The 21,849-nt window shown below is 33.6% G+C and overlaps 2 protein-coding genes across 4 annotated transcripts in view; one reads left to right on the plus strand and one right to left on the minus strand.

The window, feature by feature from the left end:
• The window catches only part of LOC106103044 (circadian locomoter output cycles protein kaput-like), a 15,911-nt gene extending 13,696 nt beyond the window's left edge, over positions 1–2,215 (plus strand). For 2 of the 3 annotated variants that reach the window (XM_013282698.1, XM_013282690.1), the window contains exons 13-14: positions 3–125; positions 1,232–2,215. In XM_013282698.1, the coding sequence (XP_013138152.1) occupies positions 3–125; positions 1,232–1,375 (267 nt within the window). In that variant the 3' untranslated portion in view covers positions 1,376–2,215. The remainder of the gene's footprint in view (positions 1–2; positions 126–1,231) is intronic. The other variant, XM_013282706.1, reaches the window with a different exon arrangement.
• Positions 2,216–4,266: 2,051 nt separating this feature from the next.
• Positions 4,267–21,726, minus strand: LOC106103275 (multidrug resistance protein homolog 49-like). Its single transcript, XM_013282995.1, has 26 exons — positions 21,617–21,726; positions 19,100–19,142; positions 18,231–18,427; positions 17,911–18,055; positions 17,229–17,329; positions 16,713–16,884; positions 16,286–16,410; positions 14,393–14,588; positions 14,046–14,270; positions 13,615–13,801; positions 13,273–13,415; positions 12,862–13,070; positions 12,633–12,727; positions 12,285–12,461; positions 11,559–11,680; positions 11,188–11,328; positions 10,788–10,970; positions 10,406–10,609; positions 9,928–10,057; positions 9,487–9,682; positions 9,194–9,356; positions 8,838–9,032; positions 7,454–7,663; positions 7,108–7,254; positions 6,584–6,692; positions 4,267–6,097 (listed from the first exon to the last, which is right to left on the minus strand). Exons 1-26 carry the CDS (start codon positions 21,637–21,639, stop codon positions 6,009–6,011), a joined length of 3,927 nt encoding a protein of 1,308 aa, XP_013138449.1. The 5' UTR covers positions 21,640–21,726; the 3' UTR covers positions 4,267–6,008.
• Positions 21,727–21,849: the final 123 nt, after the last annotated feature.

The following is a 21,849-nucleotide window of genomic DNA, read 5'->3' on the forward strand; positions in this document are numbered from 1 at the left end:
AGGAGCAGCTCCAGAGGAAGCACGAGGAGTTGCAGCAGATGATCGTCAGGCAACAGGAGGAACTGCGCCAGGTCAAAGAGCAGTTGATGCTCGCCAGGCTTGGGATACTGCAGCCAATCGCTAATGTAGGTAACATTTTACTATCTGTTTTTTGCGACTACGCCCGTGTGAAATTAAAAAAATATTAAACATAGCCTATGTTACTCAGCGATAACATAGCTTTGCATAATGCAAGAATTTTACAAATCACTCCAGTCGTTTTAGACTTATTTCAATAGATATGCATATTTGCCGTACGTTTCTAATATGACTAGGGAAATTGTAGACTAGACTGGATTTAGTTCCCAGCCTTATTGCAGCACCATAGAAAATGACATCGAATAAAGTATCACTTTTAGAAAGTGTCAATTTTTTTTTAATGAACACGTATTTAAGAAGTTACCGTGTTATTACAACTTAGCTGATCAACTTAGAATAGCAAGGTGATGATTACACCTATCATTTCATTATTTATTTATATTAATATCAACCATGGTGTAGCCCACGGCATTAGTTGCCGCAAAGAGTATTTCCACGTTTCGAGTCTGTTTCTCAGTTCAATAGTCTGAATGTTCACGCACTTGTATTACTAATTAATTGTTTTAGTTGTCTTTTATTCAAAATATTTCCCTGGGGTTCGAATAGGTAGGGGAAATATTACCTTTCTGTATGTCTTTTGTTGATTAAATGTAGACAGTTTAACAGTGGTAGTGCCCGCTTTAACATGTTAGCAGTGCAGGCCGGCACGCCCCGCTAATACCACGACCACACAGAAGACAGCCTTCAAATGGAAGCAATTCCGTGTACAGTCTGATGAGTGTGGTGCCGGAGGCCCAATTTAAGTCCCTTTCTCTTTACCACCCTTTTCTTATAAAGAAAGGTTGGGAAGGGGAAGTGGGTTTGACGGTGGAGGAGATGCATAGGAAAGGGAAATATACTCTTTATGTGCGTCTCCTCCTCCGTCGTTTAAGGGTAGGCAACGCATCTGCAATTGCGGATATCTATGGGCAGCGGTCGCTTCTCCATTTTGGCGGATTCTAGTGGCCGCTTGCTCGTGTGCCACCTTATGATGTAAAAAAAAAGACAGAAATCTCGATGGCCTCTACTATCGGGACTTAATAAAAAAATGAAATAGTACTTGTAGCAAAAATCCCGTTAGGTGTATATTTTATGTGAAATTATTACATTTCAGGTGCCAAATCCGTACAATTCCGCCGACAACCGCGAGCAAAACCAGCGTGTGCCGCCGCAAATATTGTTCGAAGATTCTCAAAATCGTGGCCCGGAGTACCAACAACCGCCTACCTCAACTGGTCATCAACATGACATGCCTTAGATATGAACTGGAACACTTATTATTTTCTCGTCTATATGCTTATAATGTGGGTTTCCATTGAAATATTTGTATGAAATCGTATAAATCCAACATGCCTAAGAACTGTAACACTTATTATTTCCTTAATATGCTTGTAATGCGGGTTTCCATTGTCGAAATTTTTGTATAAAATTGTATAAACACTGTCTTTATAAAAAAGACAGTATGTCTATTTTTTCACTGTTTGTTTTATTAAGGTAAATGTCAAGCTCAGTTTCAGTTGTTTTTTTACCGCGAGGATACAACTTCAGCATTAAAAATACAATTATTTCTACAATGGATTTTCAGGGTTATTCTTCGCACATTCATGAAATATTGATTATTTTCATATAACATACAGGTTTTAATATATTTTATAATCTATGATCGAGTACGGGTTCTCTATGGTTCAAAGGAATATGGAAATGTATCAGAATAATAAATAATTTAATTACAAGCAACATGAACGGTCTGTTTGAAGAAAGTCGGAATAGTACAAAGAACGTAAAAATATTAATAATAAATATGCTCTTGTGGAATCTGAGGTACCATATTACCAATATCAGCCTACACCAGTTCTGGAAAATAGCCGTATCACGATCTACTGGGACCGATCTATTATTACGGACAGGACTATTGCTGCCAATAGACCTGATATAGTAATAATAGATCGGTCTGAGAGTTGTGTAATGTTAGTCGATGTCACTATCCCACATGACGAGAATCTCGTGAAAGCCGAAAATGAAAAGCTATTAAAATATTTGGATTTGGCTCACGAGATTACCGCCATGTGGCGTATGAAATCGACTACCATTATTCCGATAGTCGTTTCGGCACACGGGCTGATAGCGAAGAGCTTCGACCAACACCTCAAGAAGCTCTCGCTAGACAGTTGGATTAAGGGCCCGATTCAAAAGGCGGTTATTTTAGAAACCGCACGACTAGTGAGGAGGTTCCTGTCTCTGCAGCCCTGACCACTGGTTGCTTGAGTCATCGGATTCCGCAGCCGGTGGACTTACTATTTTTTTATATAATATGTTTTATTTTGTTATTTTTTTAAGAAAATCATGTGAAATGTATTATATATAAAAATAAGAGAATAAAGATATGAAGATATTAATAATAAAAACATTCTGTTTATTTCGGTCAACGCCGTTAATAAAATTAATAGCGGAAATAAATAATGGAAAATTAAATTGTTTAAGTTTATTTTTGGTCAAAATAATTTGATTACATTAACATTAATGGCGGATGTGACGTACATTGTCAATAAAACAAGAAAACCTGTGCTCGTAAATTGATAATGCTACACGGTTTAAAAATATCGATCGTATAATTTTAATAAAATTAACAAAGGGGATATAAGTGCAAATAGCGTATTTATTTTCAGATTTCTTTAATAAGCAGACAGTAGAGTCTTTACTATTGATATACTTCGTATCTAGGTGGCCATCGATTGCTTAATTTTTCATAATTTTGCTATAATTTGGGTTGGCACGCCGGGAACGAGACTACAAGTCAGTCCGGCGTGCCAACTTAAACACATTGTTGAGTCCAACGCCATCATGATCCACTCTTGAAGTTTAAGTTTTAATTATTTGAAAGTCTATTTAGTAACATACTTACCTCTAACACTAAATATACTTTAATTATTTTTTAAGCTTGCCATATTTAACTCAAAAACTTTGCAGAGTGATAACAAACTTGTTCTTCCATTACTGTGTTATTTCTCATGAATAATAAACTAATATTTTTTTTTTGTTAATACTTTATCGTTTTAACATTTAATTTTATTAGTAATATATATTATATTATATTAATGAAATAAAATGTTGCTCGATACTAAATTTTTTATATCAATTTGTTAATCATGTTATGAATTCTTTATATTTTTAATGCTGTTTTATTTGTAGTTAAGTAACCATTTGAATTAATCAAAATCTAAGCTTAAGTTTAAAGTAAGTTGCTTTTGATGATGTTTAATCGTTCAATTAATTGATTTTTACAGTTTCTATTAAATATATATATATGGGGACTAATTACATGTGAATTGAAGACATTGTAAAAATACACTTGTTTAAAACCATGAAACCAAAGACGTTATGTTTTTTTTATCATTTTCATATAAATATTAAACGAAAACTACGAAATAAATTCTTTATCATACTATTTATTACATTTAATCATAGGTAACTATTTTATTACAATAATATTAACGATGAAAAATATTTGAACTTCTCTACATACGTGTATGTGAGGTTTTATTCCCGTAAAAATATACAATATACTTGAATTGCTTTAAAAGTACAAATTGTTATTTGCTTTTATTTTTCTATATTGTGTTTTTAGAACAAACTAAATCTGGTATATAGTGCCAAAAAACACCTGTATTTCTAATATGTAAATATTAAAAAAAAAAACAGTATACAAATTAATGTCAGTACAAATTATTGAATTGCCCGATCTTGCTTTTTTCAACCAATTTAGTTATAAAAGTTAACTAAAATACATTGTTGATAAACTTAATTGTATTGATTTTTTAATTAACTTTTTTTAGTTGTTTGAAATGTTATTTAGATAACTATTAAAATACAAATTCAAGAATAAACATTATTGTTCGCTCTCTTTCCAAACAGTTTTATTTTTAAACAAATTAATTTGTAATATCTTTTAATAAAGATTTAATATTTTAGAGACAAATTTTAAAAATAATCTCAATAATCGGCTGTGTTTATATTTTATTGTTTATAATTAATATAATTATTGAAGAAAAAAAAATAATTAAACAAAATTATTTTCTATCGACCATGAGCTTGTTAAATTGCTTTTTTAAATAAGTTCTCAATGTTTTTAAAGAAAAAAAATGCGTTACACATTATTGTTAAATTGATTTATAAAGTTAAAATATTACTAACGTAAAGACAATATGTGAAAAATTATAATAATCTTCATATGATCTCAGTTTTGAGATAAATCGGTTAGTAGAATCGAAGGTAATTTCAAACTTGTTTAAGATTATTTCAACCATCCGAGTCCTTAAGCGACTTTTAATGTCTACTTAGAGACTGCGCGTACAAGGCTTGGTTGTGAGTGTACCATTCGTACAGGCGCTATTCTCAGCCTAATGTCTACTTTTAAATATTATCCAATTTAATATTCTATATTATAAATGTACGTAATTATATGGGAACAGAATCAATAATATTATTAAGCGTGTAACAGTTTCGTGAGAAATATCAGAAAGCATTAAAATATACACGAAACCATCTTTATATAAATAAGTAGCTGTGATTTGTGGTTTTGTCTGCGTAAATAAAAATAATAAAAATGTAACGTAGCTTTTTAATGGTGAAACAATTTTCTAAACACGCCGAGTAATTATGTCATTTCAATATATATAAATATACAAATCTTTCCTCTTTGTAATATTACTATAGATGTTACTGGCTTTGTTTCCATACGCGGTAATTAGATTTAATATATTTTATATAGAGATATTATGTCATAAATGTAAATTAGTTTTATGGTAACTGTAGACATAAAGCCATTTAAGGAATCATAGATTCGTAGATATTTTAGCCCGAGGTTTCCTCAAAGACAATATAGAATATAAGTACGTAAACGTTATATATGATAGTGTACGTAAAAACCAAAGTCGGCTTATTTGTGTTGTAGGTTTTCAAATACTTTATGCGGCCATGAAAATTTATGAGAATGTATCGTGTCTTTCATGAAGGTATGAGAATTGTACTACAAATTGAGACGATGACGTTACGCCTTTCTCACAAATTTTCATGTTAACCTCTGTAGTCGGAAACTTTTGTACAAAAACCTATTGTCGTCTCTTTCCTTCTCTTTGATAAAAGAGATAACAATATGTTTCGGTACGGATGTTTTGAAACCTTGCGGTTATAATATAGATTGTATATTGTTTTTCTCTTACGCACATATAATCAATATCGTAGTTCTCTTGTTAATGTATAGAAACATAGTGCCGTCTATATCTTGTTTCGATCGTTTTAATTACATATATTTATATATATATTTGATGCATTCGCTTTAAATGATTTATGTAAACTCTTATATAACAAAAGATGGTGTGTTCTGTTCTTAAAGAAAAATAGCTAATTGAACTTGAGAAAAATTAGGCAATTTTAAGACTAATATAAATCATTACTTGTATAAAATTATTCGTCTCTCTGCTAGTGCTAGCACTCAGAGATATTGAGTTACATCGAGAAACATTTGATTGTTACTGCTGTCATTTAGTATGACTATGAGTGTGGTAGTCAACAATAACAATATAAGAATAGAACATTAATATTTGGAGTATTTTAATTTGTATTAGATCACTAAAACTGGACAACTTGTCAGTTTTTTTTAATACAGGGTAAAGACAAAACGGTTTAGGAATTCCTGAGAATCATGACTTCACCTGTAATATGCATTTTGAATCATTATACTGTAAATAAAATATACTATTATAAGTTTGTTTTGATTTATATAAAATTTATTCTACAATTTAGTGGCACATGTGTTTCTTAATTAATTGAAATAAATGTATTCAAAAATTGGAGTTTCATTTGCATACTTTAGGCCATTTAAAAATAATGCTTCATGTCATTTGTTGACCTTTGCACATTCGCCAGTAGTATCCTTTTAAATTTAGTAGTTCCGTGTGAGATCCACGCTCGATGATTTTACCTAAAAATATATATATGTTAATTGTCAGATTCCACTGGTAAAACATCTATATAAATGTTATCAATACGTTTTCTTTGTCTTCTGCAATAAGTGAAGAGAACAAAACGTTTTCGTACGAAAATGTACATTTAGGCAGTGAAATTCCATGGTAAATTATAGTATTGCAAAAAGGTCTAATAAAATCAGGCTGCCATCGTGTAATTAAATGGATCGAATAGTCAATTTTGGTAAGATGTCTGAAAGAACCTGTGAGATTAAACAATCTTACTGATATCATAAATGTAAAAGTTTAGATGGATGGATGTTTCTTAGAGTTTGTAGCTAACGGTAGAACGGATCTTGATGAAATTTGACATAGACGTAGAGGATAGTCTGGAAGAACACATAAGTTACTGCTTTTTTTTTTATTCCATGCGGATGGAGTCGCGTGCGAAATCTAGTACACAATAAACCTTTGAAACGAATCCGTCATTATTCGACGTTTACCTTTGTCTAAAACACAGATGAGGTCGGAATCCTTTATTGTAGAAAGGCGATGCGCAATTGTTATACACGTACGCCCTTTGGCAGCTTTGTCTAATGCTTCAGACACCGCCTGAAATTAAAAAAAATAGATATTGTGGTAGTACTATCACCACGTAAGTCACTTTTTGGCTATTTGATGCCATTTGCTAAATAATCAGAATACGCATCGTTTCCGCCTATCGGAAACACGTATTTTACATTAAATATAACTCAAATTAAGTTTACACAGCTATTATGCAGTTTTTTCTCTCCTAAAAAGTTTCTTTTTGACTTCCGTGGTGTTAGAACTACAATGACGATATTTTCAAAGAAAGTGATGTGATGACGTCAGGTAATATCGAGCTAGTGTAAGTGAAAATAGACGTTAAATTTGATTCTATGAAAAAGGACTGGGTTTATATTTAGGTCGTCGTGTAACTTTAAGATTAGAAGACAGCGATCTTGCGTCAATAAGGTATTTGTCCATGTTAGATACAAATATTCACCTTTTCGCTGTTAGCGTCCAGCGCGGAAGTTGCCTCGTCCAGCAATAAAAGTCGCGGCGACCGTATAAGTGCCCTCGCGATACACACTCGTTGCTTCTGTCCTCCGGACAACTGGGCGCCGCTAGAGCCAAGGTTTGTGTCATAGCCCTACAAACATTATTTACATACATTAAATTGACAAAACACGATGAGACGAAGATTCATATGAGATTTATTTCAATTAAAATGACTCCTGATCCCAAATTTCAACTGTCGTAGCATATGAAAAAAAAAATAAAAAAACATATTACCAACTTATTTTATGAGCAATACCAAAAAATATGGCTAGAAAGAAGTTAATTGTTACCTTGGGTAGAGAAACGATGAAGCTGTGTATATTAGCAGCTTTAGCAGCGCTTATAATCTCGTGCATCGATACTTTACGATTATTGTCACCGTAAGCGATATTCTCCGCTAAGGTGCGATCAAACAACACTGGTTCTTGCTGTACTACGCCCAACTGACGCCGGAGACGCGGCAGTGTTAGGGACATACGGATATCACGGTTGTCCAATTCCTATAAACAACCAAACCAATTAATTAAATCATACTAAACTGTATCGTTTAATTTTTTGTAAACCAATAGGTGTACCAATACATCCAAATTTTGTATCTTATACACAACTTTATGTAATTCAGATATATTCATTGTTTTTTCTAATACTTCAATACGTCGGCATGCTTAGGGAAGGCAAGCGGGAAGACAGACACAAGACGTTTGTATCTGGTCGCTTAAAAGACTGGGTTAACAAAACAAGGCCTAGTTTACCATATCTGTTCTTACTTAAAGGCTGGCAGTTCCAAAATACGACTGCTTCTTTTTATGATATTCTACCGTTGTGCTTAATCTTAAGATTTACTTAATATATTAAGTAAACAATAAATGAAAAGGCATTGTAAGTACTTAATGTTATTAATCTCCGTCAAAATTTAATAAATAGAATTAAATTACACTTAAACATCTTGAACGAGCTTTACCAAAAGTCGGTTATATTAAACATCTTCAGAACTAGTTAATGTGTTACTTTTCTGCGTTAATCTCAACCGAATTTAGATAAATCACTGTAAATCGTAAATATTAATCAGGGCACCGAGGGCCACTTCTTCGTGCAGCGTCCTCGTCTTGTTTCTGTATTCTTATTTCCCTTTCTCTCAATCTCCGTTCTCTTTCAAACTCCTTCATCCTCACGATATAGTCGTCATGTTCGCAGCAGAGGTAAGCATGTCTCTCGTGATGACACAAATGAACGAATGGAAAGTTTTTATATCTACAGACTTGATAATTCAAAAGACAATGAGCGCAATAATCTCGATACTTCGGGGGAATACGCGCGGACACCAAATGTTCCTCTTTAGCTATCATAACTCGTTTAGCTCGCCTGAATTTAAAACCGGAGTTGGAATCAAACGTTGGTTTATCGTCTTGATTTAGGTTTAGATGCCACGTCTTCATCGTGCCGAAGATTTGACCCATTTTTTATACGTAACGTACACAAAACTATAAAATGTGAAATAATTAAGAATGAAACTTCAAAAGGGAAATGTACATATTCCGCAAATTATTGCTTCGTTGTCACAATTGACATTATCATTTTTTTCTTATCGTGTACATCAATTGTCAATATGATTTAAAAAGTTTCATTAATCAGTAGTTAAAAAATAATCAACAAAAATATTTTTTAGGTACTTACAATATTACCAGAATCGGGATCGTAGAAACGTTGCAACAATTGTAAAATCGTAGATTTACCGCAACCAGACGATCCAACTAATGCTACTGTTTTACCCGCTTCGACCTTAAGGTCTATGCCTTTAAGAATCTGTTGATGGGGTCTAGTCGGGTAGCTGAACTCCACATCTTTGATGGCAAAGTTACCAGTTGCAGTCTAGAAATAGATATATCACAATAAAATGTTAACAGGGATGTTTAGTAGTGTACTAAATTAATCAAAAGACGCGGATCGTTTCAGACATGACACTATAGTAAGCTAGCGTTAAGGTAGTATAACAAGGTTAGTTCATACATTAGTAAAATAAATATCTTTACCCAATCTCGCCTATCCTTCAAACCATCTTCTGTTTTCACTTTAGGTTGTCTATTTATGATCGATAGTATCCTCGCACCGCATGCTTTGGCCGAATTGAAACTAGGAGCATACACTAGAGATTGTCCCAACATGTAAGCCCCGTACATTAGCGCTTCATTTACCCTGTTAATAAAGATTATATAGAATTATATGCTACTTAACATATTAAAGAAAACTTTTGATTGTACATAGTAGACGATAAGGTAACAGTAGTACGTAATAGGATAATTTCACAAATAACTTCAGCACTTACAGCAGTACTATTTTGTACTCAAGTCCCTCGTATGCGACGAGAACAGCGCCGTATACTGTCGCACTACAGTACGACATAAAAGGCACGTACACGCCCAGACCGAGTACCAACCCACGCCATCTGGTCTTCTTGGTCATAGCAGCGCCGGCTTCTACTAATGCCTCTTCGAATCTTTTCAAGAATGTTTTTTCCACGCCTGAAAACACAGTTCTTAGCAACCTTCTTGGTTCTACGAACAGCTGGGTTTTATATTGCATTGTTTACTAATTTTGTGCTTTGCGTTTGTAGAACTTTTGAGTTTGTAAGTACTGTGACTCGGATCAGTTTTGACATGAACAAAGCCCAACCTAGTTCCTTCATTTTATTACATCCATCACACATCTAAGCGATTCTATTAGAAATAGTTGTATCTTCTATATTTTATCATAAAAAATAACTAACCTAAACTCTGGACCGTTTTAATGCTGACAACAGCTTCAGTTGCTATCGCAGTTGCAGACTCCATTGCTGCTCGCTCGTCTGTTTGTGACTTCTGTGATACAATTCCTTCTAGCCAGATACTTCCCACCATCTATTACAACAAAGAACTTTTATCTTAAGCTTACTAAATATATATTATACTAACATTATAAAGAACAAAAATTTGTATTTTTGTATGTAATTATTTCACTTAAAAACTACTGGGGCGATTTTAAAAATTTATTTCATCATTAGAAAGGTAATTTATCTGTGAGTAACATAGGATATATTTTTTAATTTCACCCGGATCAAGTCGCAAGCAACAGTTAGAATACCATAAACGACAAATAAAGTACAAAACAGGAAATAGAAAATTTAATTCGAAGGAACAGATAATTTTGGTAATTCCAGAATGTAGTGTGTACTGAATTGTTGAAAATAAACCTGCTGAAACACTTACAAGTGGTAAGAACGCAGTGCCAACTAGAGTTAGCTTCCAGTTGTAACAGATAGCCATTATGAAGCCGACTACAACAGAGCTGGTGCCTTGTAGAATAAGTCCTATTCTTAATCCAGTAGCTCCTTGCACTTCCGCCGCATCGCCACTCAGCCTCGCGCACATTGCCCCAACAGTATTCTTCTCTTTGTCAAAAAACCCAATTTCCTAGAACATTGCAGTTAGTTGTTAAATATAATCTGTAGGACAAGTTTTCTTAGGCTTTTCCCGCTCTTTTCATGGATAAAATTTTTCTCCCCTCAGTCTGAACAGATTCCTCATATTGCACAACCATGACATTTTAAAGAACGATTACAAGTGAAATTTTACGATGAAAAAAACTAACCTGTTTTAATATAGCAGAAAAATATTGATGTCTCAATCTCGTCGTCATCTTTAATCCTGCATGAGTAAACGTTGCACTCTGTAGGAACATTGAGACGCCAGCCACGGCCGCCACTACCACAAACATGCCTGAATAGAAGTCTGCTAGGTAAATGATCTCACTGTGATCTTTTAGAACAAATATCTGAAAACAAATATTAACTTAAGGATTACATTCGACTGACAAGATCTTTACATACTTCTGCATCAATACATGAGCACGCTTCTAAATTTAAATTTTAAAATAAGAATACGTTTTATTCTCATTCGCAATCAAATGTTTTTTATCTGTTTCCATAGCAACCATTATGATTAATAGGACTATGAGTTCTACATTCCGTAATACTGTAAATGATACTTACGCCACCGGTGTATCCAAATAATAGTGCAAATATTGGGAAACAAGCGCCTTGAATAAACGCAGCGATTGAACCGACGACAATATACGGCCATTCAGATCCGTTGAGTTTCAAAAGATCCCAGTCACTGACGGGTTTGATTTCCTAAAGAAAAAAAGTAAAAATTATACCAATTTTATAACGACAGTTTGTATTTTTTTATCTTTTAACCCAGTTGATAAATAATGCAAGTTAAATTACACCGTTGTGAGTTCTGCCTTTACTCAGAGTCGTGAATGAGTTAGATTTCTCATAAAATCAACAGTGATCGAGCTCTTAACGTCAACTAACCAGGTAGATATGAAAAATTAGAACATTAAATACCGGGAACTTACTTCATCATCGTCATTATCTCCCTCATCTTCAGATTCGTAATCACTGTTGAACACCATGTTATGCTGACCCATCGATATGACAGAACTTATCGAACCACGGGGCGTCATCCAATCGTGAGATTCTGTTAAAGTACCAATTAATAATTCAATGATTATTGAACAACTTTTGTGTCAAAAAACAAAACTAGGAAATCAAAAAATTCTAACGCTATTTTTTTATAAATTTCACAAAATTAAAAGATATTTTATTTTAGCCGTAACTAGGAAACGAGGTTAATTTTAATAGAGTTTTTACAATGTTTTTTTTTTTTATCTTATGCTAGTGAATATTAATGCGTTTTACATTAACCGATTAAGTGTCATACAACTATTATCAATATGTTATAATAGTAATGTTCTAAAGATATGTGTTTTGGATTTTCTATAACATACAAAACCTCAAAAATGCTATCACTATTGTAAGAAGATCGCAGACGGACTTCGTCGGTAACATAGGACTGCAGCTTTCCCTTCTCGGCCGAAGACGAAGAGGCAGATTTAAAACAAGATGGTAAGATGTGATGCTAAGAGACAAGTGCGAGTGTCAAGATTTGGATCAGGGTGTCGTAGATACAACGAAGTGCAGGAGATCAATCAATAAAGCTGAACCCACTACCTTTCGGGATACAAGCCCGGATAAGAGAGACATACTATTAAAATATTAAATTAATGTTATTAAGTGAATACCTCGTTTAATTGAATGATGTCTATGAAGTCGCCTTGTTGATCTGCGTTTCACATCCACTCTAGGAACCAAAGCTGCTTCACCGTTCTCTACGACGCCGTCCCCTTCCTCAGGTAATGTCTCAATGACGTCTGGCTCTTTGTTTTCGTTACCAGTCGTTACCAATTTATGATAGAAACCTGGTTTATAAATATCTAATTGTTATTTAAAACTGCAATTGCAGGCAGTTTTTATAGTATAATTAATGACAAATGGCTTCAGTTTCTTCTTAAGAAGTACAGAATATTTGGACTATCTATTACCAAATGAATAGATTCATTGAAATTTATAGCGAGCATTATTTTAATTACCTTTGACTTTCATAAGTTCTTCGTGGGTCCCTTGTTCCACGATAGCACCTTGATCCATGCAGATAATGCGGTCAGCGTTTACAATTGTTGATAACCTATAAAACAAACGATGAGAGAAAAGGAAATTGAGAAAAAATCAATACATTCAGTGTTAGCTAAATTTTACGGTAGCTCGAATTTTGCACAAGACACATGCTTGAGTTACCGTTAAGTTTGAAACTTGTCTTACCTGTGGGAAACCATAATGGTTGTTCTACCAGCGCTTGCTCTGTCCAACGCCGCTTGTACTTGCCGCTCAGAGTGCGGGTCGAGGGCGGACGTCGCCTCGTCGAGTAGTAACACGGCCGGTTCCCGCAAAAGGGAGCGGGCTATCGCTATCCTCTGCTTCTGTCCTCCTGACAGCGACGCACCTCTTTCGCCTATTACTGTGTCATAACCCTAAAACATTAAAGAAACACTTACAGATAAGTACTTATATATTCATAGAAATTCAAAACTAGACTTGACAATAACCAACTGTTCTTTATTAGGTCACTTTTCAGTACATACAAGTTTAATTACCTTTTATCTAAATTACGCAAAACACGCCAGAAAACATTGCACCAAAAAAAAAATTCTCACATAAGTATTCAATACTCACATTAGGTAGATGAGTGATGAAGTCGTGTGCGTACGCCATCTCAGCAACTCTTTGCACCTCCTCCCTTGTCGCTTCAGGTATACCAATAGCAATATTTTCGTAAATCGTACCGCGGAACAGCACCGGTTCCTGACCAACGACGCCTGCAAAGTGACAAAATATACAATTGGAACAAATCACAAGGAGATTATAAAAAGTTTTTTGTGATGTCGTTCTTAGTTTTATTGTAAGAGAATAAAAAAAATGAATATACCCTTGGTGAATTTGCAATGGATATATTTTGTGTTAACGTGCATGTGAAAAATTATGTCATCTAAACAAATTAAATTGCTCATCTCTTACCTAAACTTGATCTAAGCCAGCTCAGATTTAAACTCCTTACGTTCTTTCCGTCTAATTTGACAGTCCCAAGCAGCGGGTCGTAGAGTCTCTGCAGTAATTGCAATATAGTGCTCTTGCCGCATCCAGACGAGCCTACAAGCGCAACGCATTCGCCTGCTTTAATATGCAGAGAGAATCCTTGAAGAACCTGATAAACATATTCATTCAGTATACTTATTTATTATTTATTACATTCATTAACATTTAATTCATCTCACACATTCAAGACATGAAGAACGTTATTGTCGGCGTCAGTCAAGAGCTGAGTGAATCGGTAGTTACTGAGCTAGCGCGTACCATCATTCGACTGCGTCTTTACTTAGTTTAGTTTAGTGGAATGGACAAGCGCTGGTTTATTAACAAAAAAAAATGTAGAAAAAGTTAATAAGTACCTTAACATTAGGTCGAGATGGATAGCTGAAGTTAACGTCTTCAAACTTGATGTCTCCTAAAACTCTTCGTGGCATCAGACCTCCACTATCCAGGCTGTCAATGGATGGCTCTCTATCTAACAGCTTGAATATACTGGCTGCAGCTCCCCGAGCCGCCGCAAACACTTCCGCGTGAGGCACGCAGAACGTTATAGATTGAGTTGCCATATACACGCTGAATAGAATCTACAAATAAAGTTTTAACAATTAATACTTTAGGATCTGAAGTCGTGACAGAGTGAGAGGGATGCACTTCAGTATAGTTGTTTCAGTGGCCATAACGAGTACCTTTAATTCAAATAACTCACACTGAACACAACTCCAACAAGATACTTCCTCTCGTCGGTAGGTTTTTCCCAGTCGATGAGGATCAGACGGGCTCCATACGTCAGACCTATCGCATTCAACGAGTACGTAAGTACCCAATTGAACCCAGTACCCAAGCCAGTGTACAAACCCCTTTTGCGCCCATAGCGTTCCGCGGGCTCCAGTAAACGACGATATCTGTAAAAAACAAGAGTCATAAATACTGCAATAATTAAAATAAAGATAACACATTCATTTTCTTCGGATAACATGAATTAATGAGGTTTAGTGGCCGTATTCAATATGGGTTTTAAATTATTTTTTACTAGCTTCCGATTGCGACTCCGTCTGCGTGGAATTAAAAAAAAAGCAAAAAGAGATGGCCTATGTGCTCTATCAGACTGTCTTCTACGTCTTTGCCAAATCCCATCGAGATCCGTTCAGCAGTCTACAAACTCTAACAAACATCCATCTATCCATCTAAACATTCGAATTTATAATATTAAGTAAGATAGTTTAAAATCCCTCCTCATTCTAAAGGCTAATTAAATAACGTAATGCGCATCAAATCGATTAATTGAACAACCGATGGAGGAGTTTTGAGACGATCGTTTAGGAAGAAAAAACAAGATAACGAATATTAAAAATAATTTTATTCCAACTGTGTGGATTAGAAAACTGTATTAGTTTGAAACAAATACAGACGCAGAATTGCTTAATAATTAGCAAATATTTACTAAATGTATAACAATTCCTCTCTTGACAATGAAGATAATAAGATAACGTACTGAAGTTTTTAGTAAAGGCATCATACTATGAATAAAGATTATAGTACATGCACAGTGTGATTTAGATAAGAGTAAATTAGAATTTATCCCATTGTTTTTTTAATTCTAATTCGTGACACACTGTCAAATTGTACGCCAAAACATTTTAACAAAAATCATAAAAATGTCATCGAAAAATGTAACAAAAGTCTTAAAACCATTTATTATTTCGTTTTTATCTTTTTACATCCAAATTCATAAAACCATTTTTAAATTGTCATCGTGTAATAAAAGTTATACTTTTGTATTACACAATTCAAAATCAATTGTAGTAGTAATCAAGTATCCGAAAATATTGCGAAACGATTCAAATGAAAATAAATGCTTACGATTGAGATCTAAATGAACGTGTCAGTTAATTTGTTGATTTAGCGCGAGCATTTCACAACTTGCAAAAGTGCAATGACCTCTGTACGCTTTCTTTGGAATTAGTCGGATACTTCATTACTACTGACACTGCTGGATATAAAGATTATTGCCATTCTCACTATTGTAATCCTGTTACGTGAAAAATGACTGAAACCTTAAAGTTATTTGGTAAATAAAATACGCCAGGTATCTATCTATCTATACTATTATGATAAAGCGTAAACACACACTTCTTTGTTGCCGAAAATGTCAGCAATTACAGCATGTTTTTGAATAATTCCTTTTTTAATAAAACGCCCTACACTTACGTCACGCTTTAGGCTATATACTTTCACGCCTATAAACTTAGAGGGTAAATATTTTGGATAAAACCCCTAATATGGGGTAAACCATAAGTTGCTACCAACATTAAGGAAACAAGATTGCTAAGGTTTGTCACGTCGTGTCAGTTTGACATTTGCTATTGATAATTTGACAAATGTAAACAATAAAATAAAATTTTCATAATTTCATGCGGATGAAGCCGCACTGGAACAGCTAGGTCAATTATAAGAGTAAATAAGAAAACTACACTTTTTTTTAAGACTGTCACGATGTGATCTTATCATATCTGATGCAAATAGCTATTTAACAATAATCTTACTCACAGATGTGTGGTGCAATACATTCTACAAGCTGATTAAATAAGAACAAAATTACCTCTCAACTTCCTTGGTTTCTCCGCCAAATGCTACAATAGTTCTTACAGATTTTAACACCTCTTCTGCTTGCTTCCCAGCCTGACTGTAGGCGTTCATCTCTCTAATGGATGACTTCGTTTGATACTGTACACAAATAATAATAATAAAGATTATTGTAAACTTTGTTATTACAACACCAATATCCCTTTGACTCCTTAACCAGGAAAACCTGCTTTTAAGGAGCCAATGCCTTCCCTTTCAAGTATATTTTATAACAAAAAAAAAGAATCAAAGTCATTTATATAGAATTAAACTATTAGAAGCTAATTAATTTATTATTATTTAAATGGTAATTTAATTTAAACCCAATTTCGACACGTATTTAACTAAATATTGTCCCGTTTTGAAGTTACATGTTCTTGATCTTCATTTGTCAAGTTACTTACGTTTGATAAAATTATCGAAGCGGTAATAGAGAATGGTACAACAGTAATGCAGGCCAATGTTAATTCCCATCCCATTGGGAATGATTGGCAGAGACAGAGGATGGCCGTGCCTGCAAGATTGGCGACAACACCGAGCTTCTCACCCATACCTTCCTTTAGTTTCATCATGTTTCTGGCAACAAAGACAATATCCGTGAATAATTTAAAGTGTTCTAAGATCACCAATTTACTATTTATATATCAGAGTATATGATGAAAGGCATGAGATATAGTAATAGCGTTTGATAATGGAGGAGATATCACTTCAAGTTCTATAGTCGTAAAGTAGAAGCACTGTTTATGCGCTTTGTATAAACAAATATGATTAGTATCTCACTACCGCTTTTTAAAATTTACTCCCCTCTTTTGACATAAATTTTGTTCATCTACACATTATCTACAACTCATCCTTGTGTCAGTAGCAAAAAGTGGGCCTGCCGGCATGACAGTTTGAAATAAATTTTAATTATAACTTACTCTGACATCTTCGATGCTAAGTTGAACTCGGAGTCAGTGTCGAACCATGACATGTCTTGTCTGAGTACCGCCTCCAAGAACAGCAAGCGTATTCTTGTTATCTGATGGAATGTAAAATAATTTTAGATTACATGTTACTATTTATGGAAAACTTTATCATATACCAGTATTGCCAGTAATGTAATAGGTTAGAAGAGAAGTAACAATTCCCCTTTTCCACTATGATCTTCAAACATTTATATAGGTCGATGTATAGGTATTGTCTTCGATGGACCGATTATATGAGGTTTTAATGTAAAGTTTATTTATTTAACCTACGCGTGTTAGAAAAGTAAAGTTAATAAAACGTAGACATGGATATAATTAACAATCTGAATTATGAATTATTTGTTTGCTTGTAAATCGAAGCGACCGTCGGGACAATACGTCGCAAGGTCATTAATTCATACAATTACTTTGACGCTGGAGCGAAAATTCTATAACATTGCCGTTCATGTTTACTATCAAATAATAACTAATATGTTTTTTTTTATAATTTATCAATCAATTGATTGATAAATAACGATATATTGTATCCAATAACTACTTTGTTAACAGTAATTTTTGTATAATATCTTTGTTAGACATGTTTTTATTTGATATAAGCCAATACTTTTAATTCTTAAAGAATGTGTCTACAAACTTGTCGTAATGCACTCCAACCGAGAAGACCAACGGAAAGGACGCAGAATATAAGTGAGATGCCGATAGAGACAAACATCCCAATGCACATCGCCTTTGCATCTTCCACCAGTGCTTCCATATTTTCTTCATGTGATGCGTTAAACCTGATTAAGAAAATAGATAAAAAATAACAGTAGATAATGTCTTTTTTTGCAATACAACTGGCCGATTCGGCAGGTACAATACAGTTCAACATGTTTGGTTGCAAATGCCTATACGTAGAAATCAAATAACGTCATTTAGTATACTTGCTCGAATCTCTTGTAAAAAAAATCTTACAGTCTCCTCCCGCCACCAAACAATGTTGTCAGTGGTAGATAGCTGGAGAGTTGGTCTTGGTTGGCTGTCCTTTCAACGAATGATGTGCTAAGCTCGCCGAACTGAACAAGGTTGTAGCACACGCCTCCGCCGCTTAGTAGACCCAGCAGGATGCCGATGATAGTCGCCAATGTCTCCGTGCAAGTCGCATAACGAAACTAAGGAGAAATAACTCCTTTAGTCATCGTCATCATGTTAATGCATTGCTGGACATATCTAATATCACTGGTGGTCACACTGGTCAAATCAATGGTGAAAATGATTATAAAAATAATAAAAATTCTTTTAATAGCTTCAGTGTCTTTTGCGTACAGTAATAAATAAAAGAATTTTGTAAACCCTAGTTCCTGACCGTAGACTTCCATTGGCAAAACATATGTGTAAATACTCTTGTTCTTTTTGAAAACAGATAATAAACAATGTGTTTTTGTGAAGTAAAGTTGTCGTCGTGGTCAGCTGTCAGAAGTGTCAGTAAGGCTAGCGTGTTGGTATAAGTCGTTTTAGTAATTCAGTCATTGAAGGCTTTTTCATTAGTAGATTAATTGTTGCACGCAATGTTTTAGTACTCATTGTTCCTAATCTTTCATTTAATGATACGTTAACTAACGTGGTTCAGAAATTTCAATGCATTTATTTAATTATAGTTTTACTAACTACTAATATCCACTTAATACGATTGATTTTCGAGTCAAGAATACGTTATCTTTTGTTTTAAATTGTTTGAATATATACGTTACGATGTCATTTGATCCTGATTTTTTTTTTCATATTTTTTTGTAGCTAAAAAATGCTTTATGTAAATGTGTGCATGTTTATAATGAAATACTTACTATTTGAAAGTAAGACAATTTATATTCCGGTTCCGGGGTTGGTCTGTAAAGAAAATTAAACGTTATTTAACCAAACATATAACTGAATTCCGCTGTTTAAATATACTTACGATATAAATACGATATCACATTTATAGAGTATATTCTATTCAAGGATACAATTATTGCGTTTTGAAAAATTCTTCTTAAATTTCTCGGTCACTGAAATGTCACATGATGCGTTGTTTCGAAAAAATTATTCATATTCTGTATTTTGTTGTGTAAGTAAATATTAATCAAAAGTGCTTGTAAAATAATAAAGAGATCACCAATGTACTATTATAGGAACACAGAAGATATTGTAATTCCTCTGATTCTTTGTGAAAAGTAGAACACAGGTTGTCCACTGTTTCCATAATATGTTACGAGCAAATCATTTAGCGACAAACATTTGCGCGTACAAAGCACTTGGTCTTGATTAACTTTTCGTATCCAATGAAAGGAAGCAATTGATATGATTGGCGGAGGTCAACTATGTTGTGCCGAGTCGTCATAAAACCATAAAGTACATAGATATCATTAATGCAGTCTTCAATATTCTGTTCGTAACAACGATTAAATGAACGGTATTCATTGACAACGATAAAACTGGCAATTAATTGGATTAACATTGACCTTCCGCATTTCTGATTCTTAACGTTTTCGATAACAGAACAATATTTCGATATGATGATTATTAATCAATGTTAAAGTACTCCTGTGACTAAATGATTGCACAACTGTTATGCGAAAATTCAACTGTTCAGTTGCAAAATTAAAAATCGAATAGTGTGCGCATCTCTAGGAATCCAAGCAAGACAAAACAGTTGTAATATACTATAGTTTAGCCTGAGATGAGCGCATTTAGTGTAATGCAATTATGGGGACCACCTTGATGTGTCCAGGATTATTATATTTATTAATACTTATTTGTAGAATTGCATTTCATTCGTACGTTTGTTTCAATTGAAAACGACATAAATACATTTTCAAACACCTTTTGCGCCGACCCTACGGGAATAGGATAAGGAGAAAGATGATGATGACATTTTGCATTTTGTTTTATTATTCATCCAATTTAAGTTATTTCATTTAGTTATACGTAAAATTCCCTTGGATTTGGTAATTAAAAAAATTGGGCTAACTGTATAAGTTACTGTAAAGTCCCGAACTCCGGTGAATCTAAAAACTTACCAGAAACGCATACGATTTACCTACTTGTTATGGTAAAAATCAGAACATTTATATAGTTATTGTCCATTTGGAGCATTTCCTACCACTTGGTGAAATATAAGATTTTCTCTAAACGCTTGGGGTACAAGTAGCCGAACAACATTTTCTTTCAAAGTTAATGTTTTAATTAATTTAAGAAACGATTTAATTCCAAAAGCTATTATATATTTAAAAAGCTTTTATCGAGAAATCCAAGTACCTAAATGAGAACATGTATACACAAAAAACATATTCTTTTGGACCTTCATACCAAATGTAGTTTGTGAATACCTTTATCGGTAATTCTTAAAATTGACCGTAGTTATTGTTTTACTGTAACATATACATAATAACAAACACAAATTGATTCATCGAAGTATATTCTATCAGTAACAAATTAATTACTTGTCAAGTGGTGTTTTGAAAACCTTATCTGTTAGCCGACTTAGGAAGTGCTGTTTTGTTCAATTAAACGTTTATATTGTTACATAATGTCAATCATACTAATAAATGTGGAAGTTTAGATGGATGGATGTTTGTTAGAGTTTGTAGCTTAAACGGCTGAACAGATTTCGATGAAATTTGGTACAGATGTAGAGAATAGTCTTGAACACATAGCCTACTCATTTTTTTTTAAATTCCACGTAGACGGAGTCGCGTGCGAAAGCTAGTAATTCAATAAAACATTAAAACTGATTAGATTGAAATGACGGTATTGAGTGAAAAGGATATGTGTTAAAAGATATTGAATTTATGAAAATGGGAGTTGTTGATGTAATATTTAAAAGGATGGTGTTATGAAAAGGAAACGAAAAGGTGAAATTTCTCGTCGCCAAATCATTCAGTCAAAAAACGTTCATTCGATTTAAATGAAATAACTAATTACTAAATAACATTTTCACAGAAAAAAAAAATTATTGCTAAACTACTTCATAAAACTCTAAACAAAATCTTTGTACCATTTTAAAGAAATTGTGCGAACGAATGAACGTGAAATTCATAGTTACAAATGGACAATATCTGCATTATAAATATTATTTTTAATAAAAAAAAGTACGACATAATTTTGAGCAAAAGTCGACTTGATCACTAGTAATGAACATATACTTTCATCTGTGCAATAAACATTTCCTCGATTAGGTTAAATTTTTTCACTGAAATTTCGCATGCAAAACGCTAAGCAAGTAATTAAATTACAGATAATAAATATATCTATATAAATACAACGCTACTGAAACTGTAAAATAATAAGAATATTCGCTATTACTATAATTAAAGTATACTTACTCCTTTTTTTTCTTTATCCCCATGACTGCAAGTGACAAACTGTATTCTTCGTATATTATTAATATCTATTTGTTACTGTATGAGGTTCACACGACTGCGTTGCGCGACAGCCGTTTTCTGTAAGGCTCGGCGCGGTTTCACGCATTTTTATATATACGATTGCTTGCGTTTAAAACTTACTGTCAGCTGAAATTGATTCTAGGCCGAGTACTAGGGACGAGATAAATATTGTA

This window comes from Papilio polytes, unplaced genomic scaffold, assembly GCF_000836215.1.
Source record: "Papilio polytes unplaced genomic scaffold, Ppol_1.0 DF824292.1, whole genome shotgun sequence".
Lineage (NCBI taxonomy): Eukaryota > Metazoa > Arthropoda > Insecta > Lepidoptera > Papilionidae > Papilio > Papilio polytes.

Coding starts and splice junctions, on each gene's coding strand:
- LOC106103275 (XM_013282995.1), bottom strand. CDS start 21,639: ATGGGGATAAAGAAAAAAAAGGA. Junction 16,411..16,712: donor CTTCGATAATTTTATCAAAC/GTAAGTAACTTG, acceptor ATTTGTGTACAG/TATCAAACGAAGTCATCCAT. Junction 13,802..14,045: donor CATCTCGACCTAATGTTAAG/GTACTTATTAAC, acceptor TATGTTTATCAG/GTTCTTCAAGGATTCTCTCT.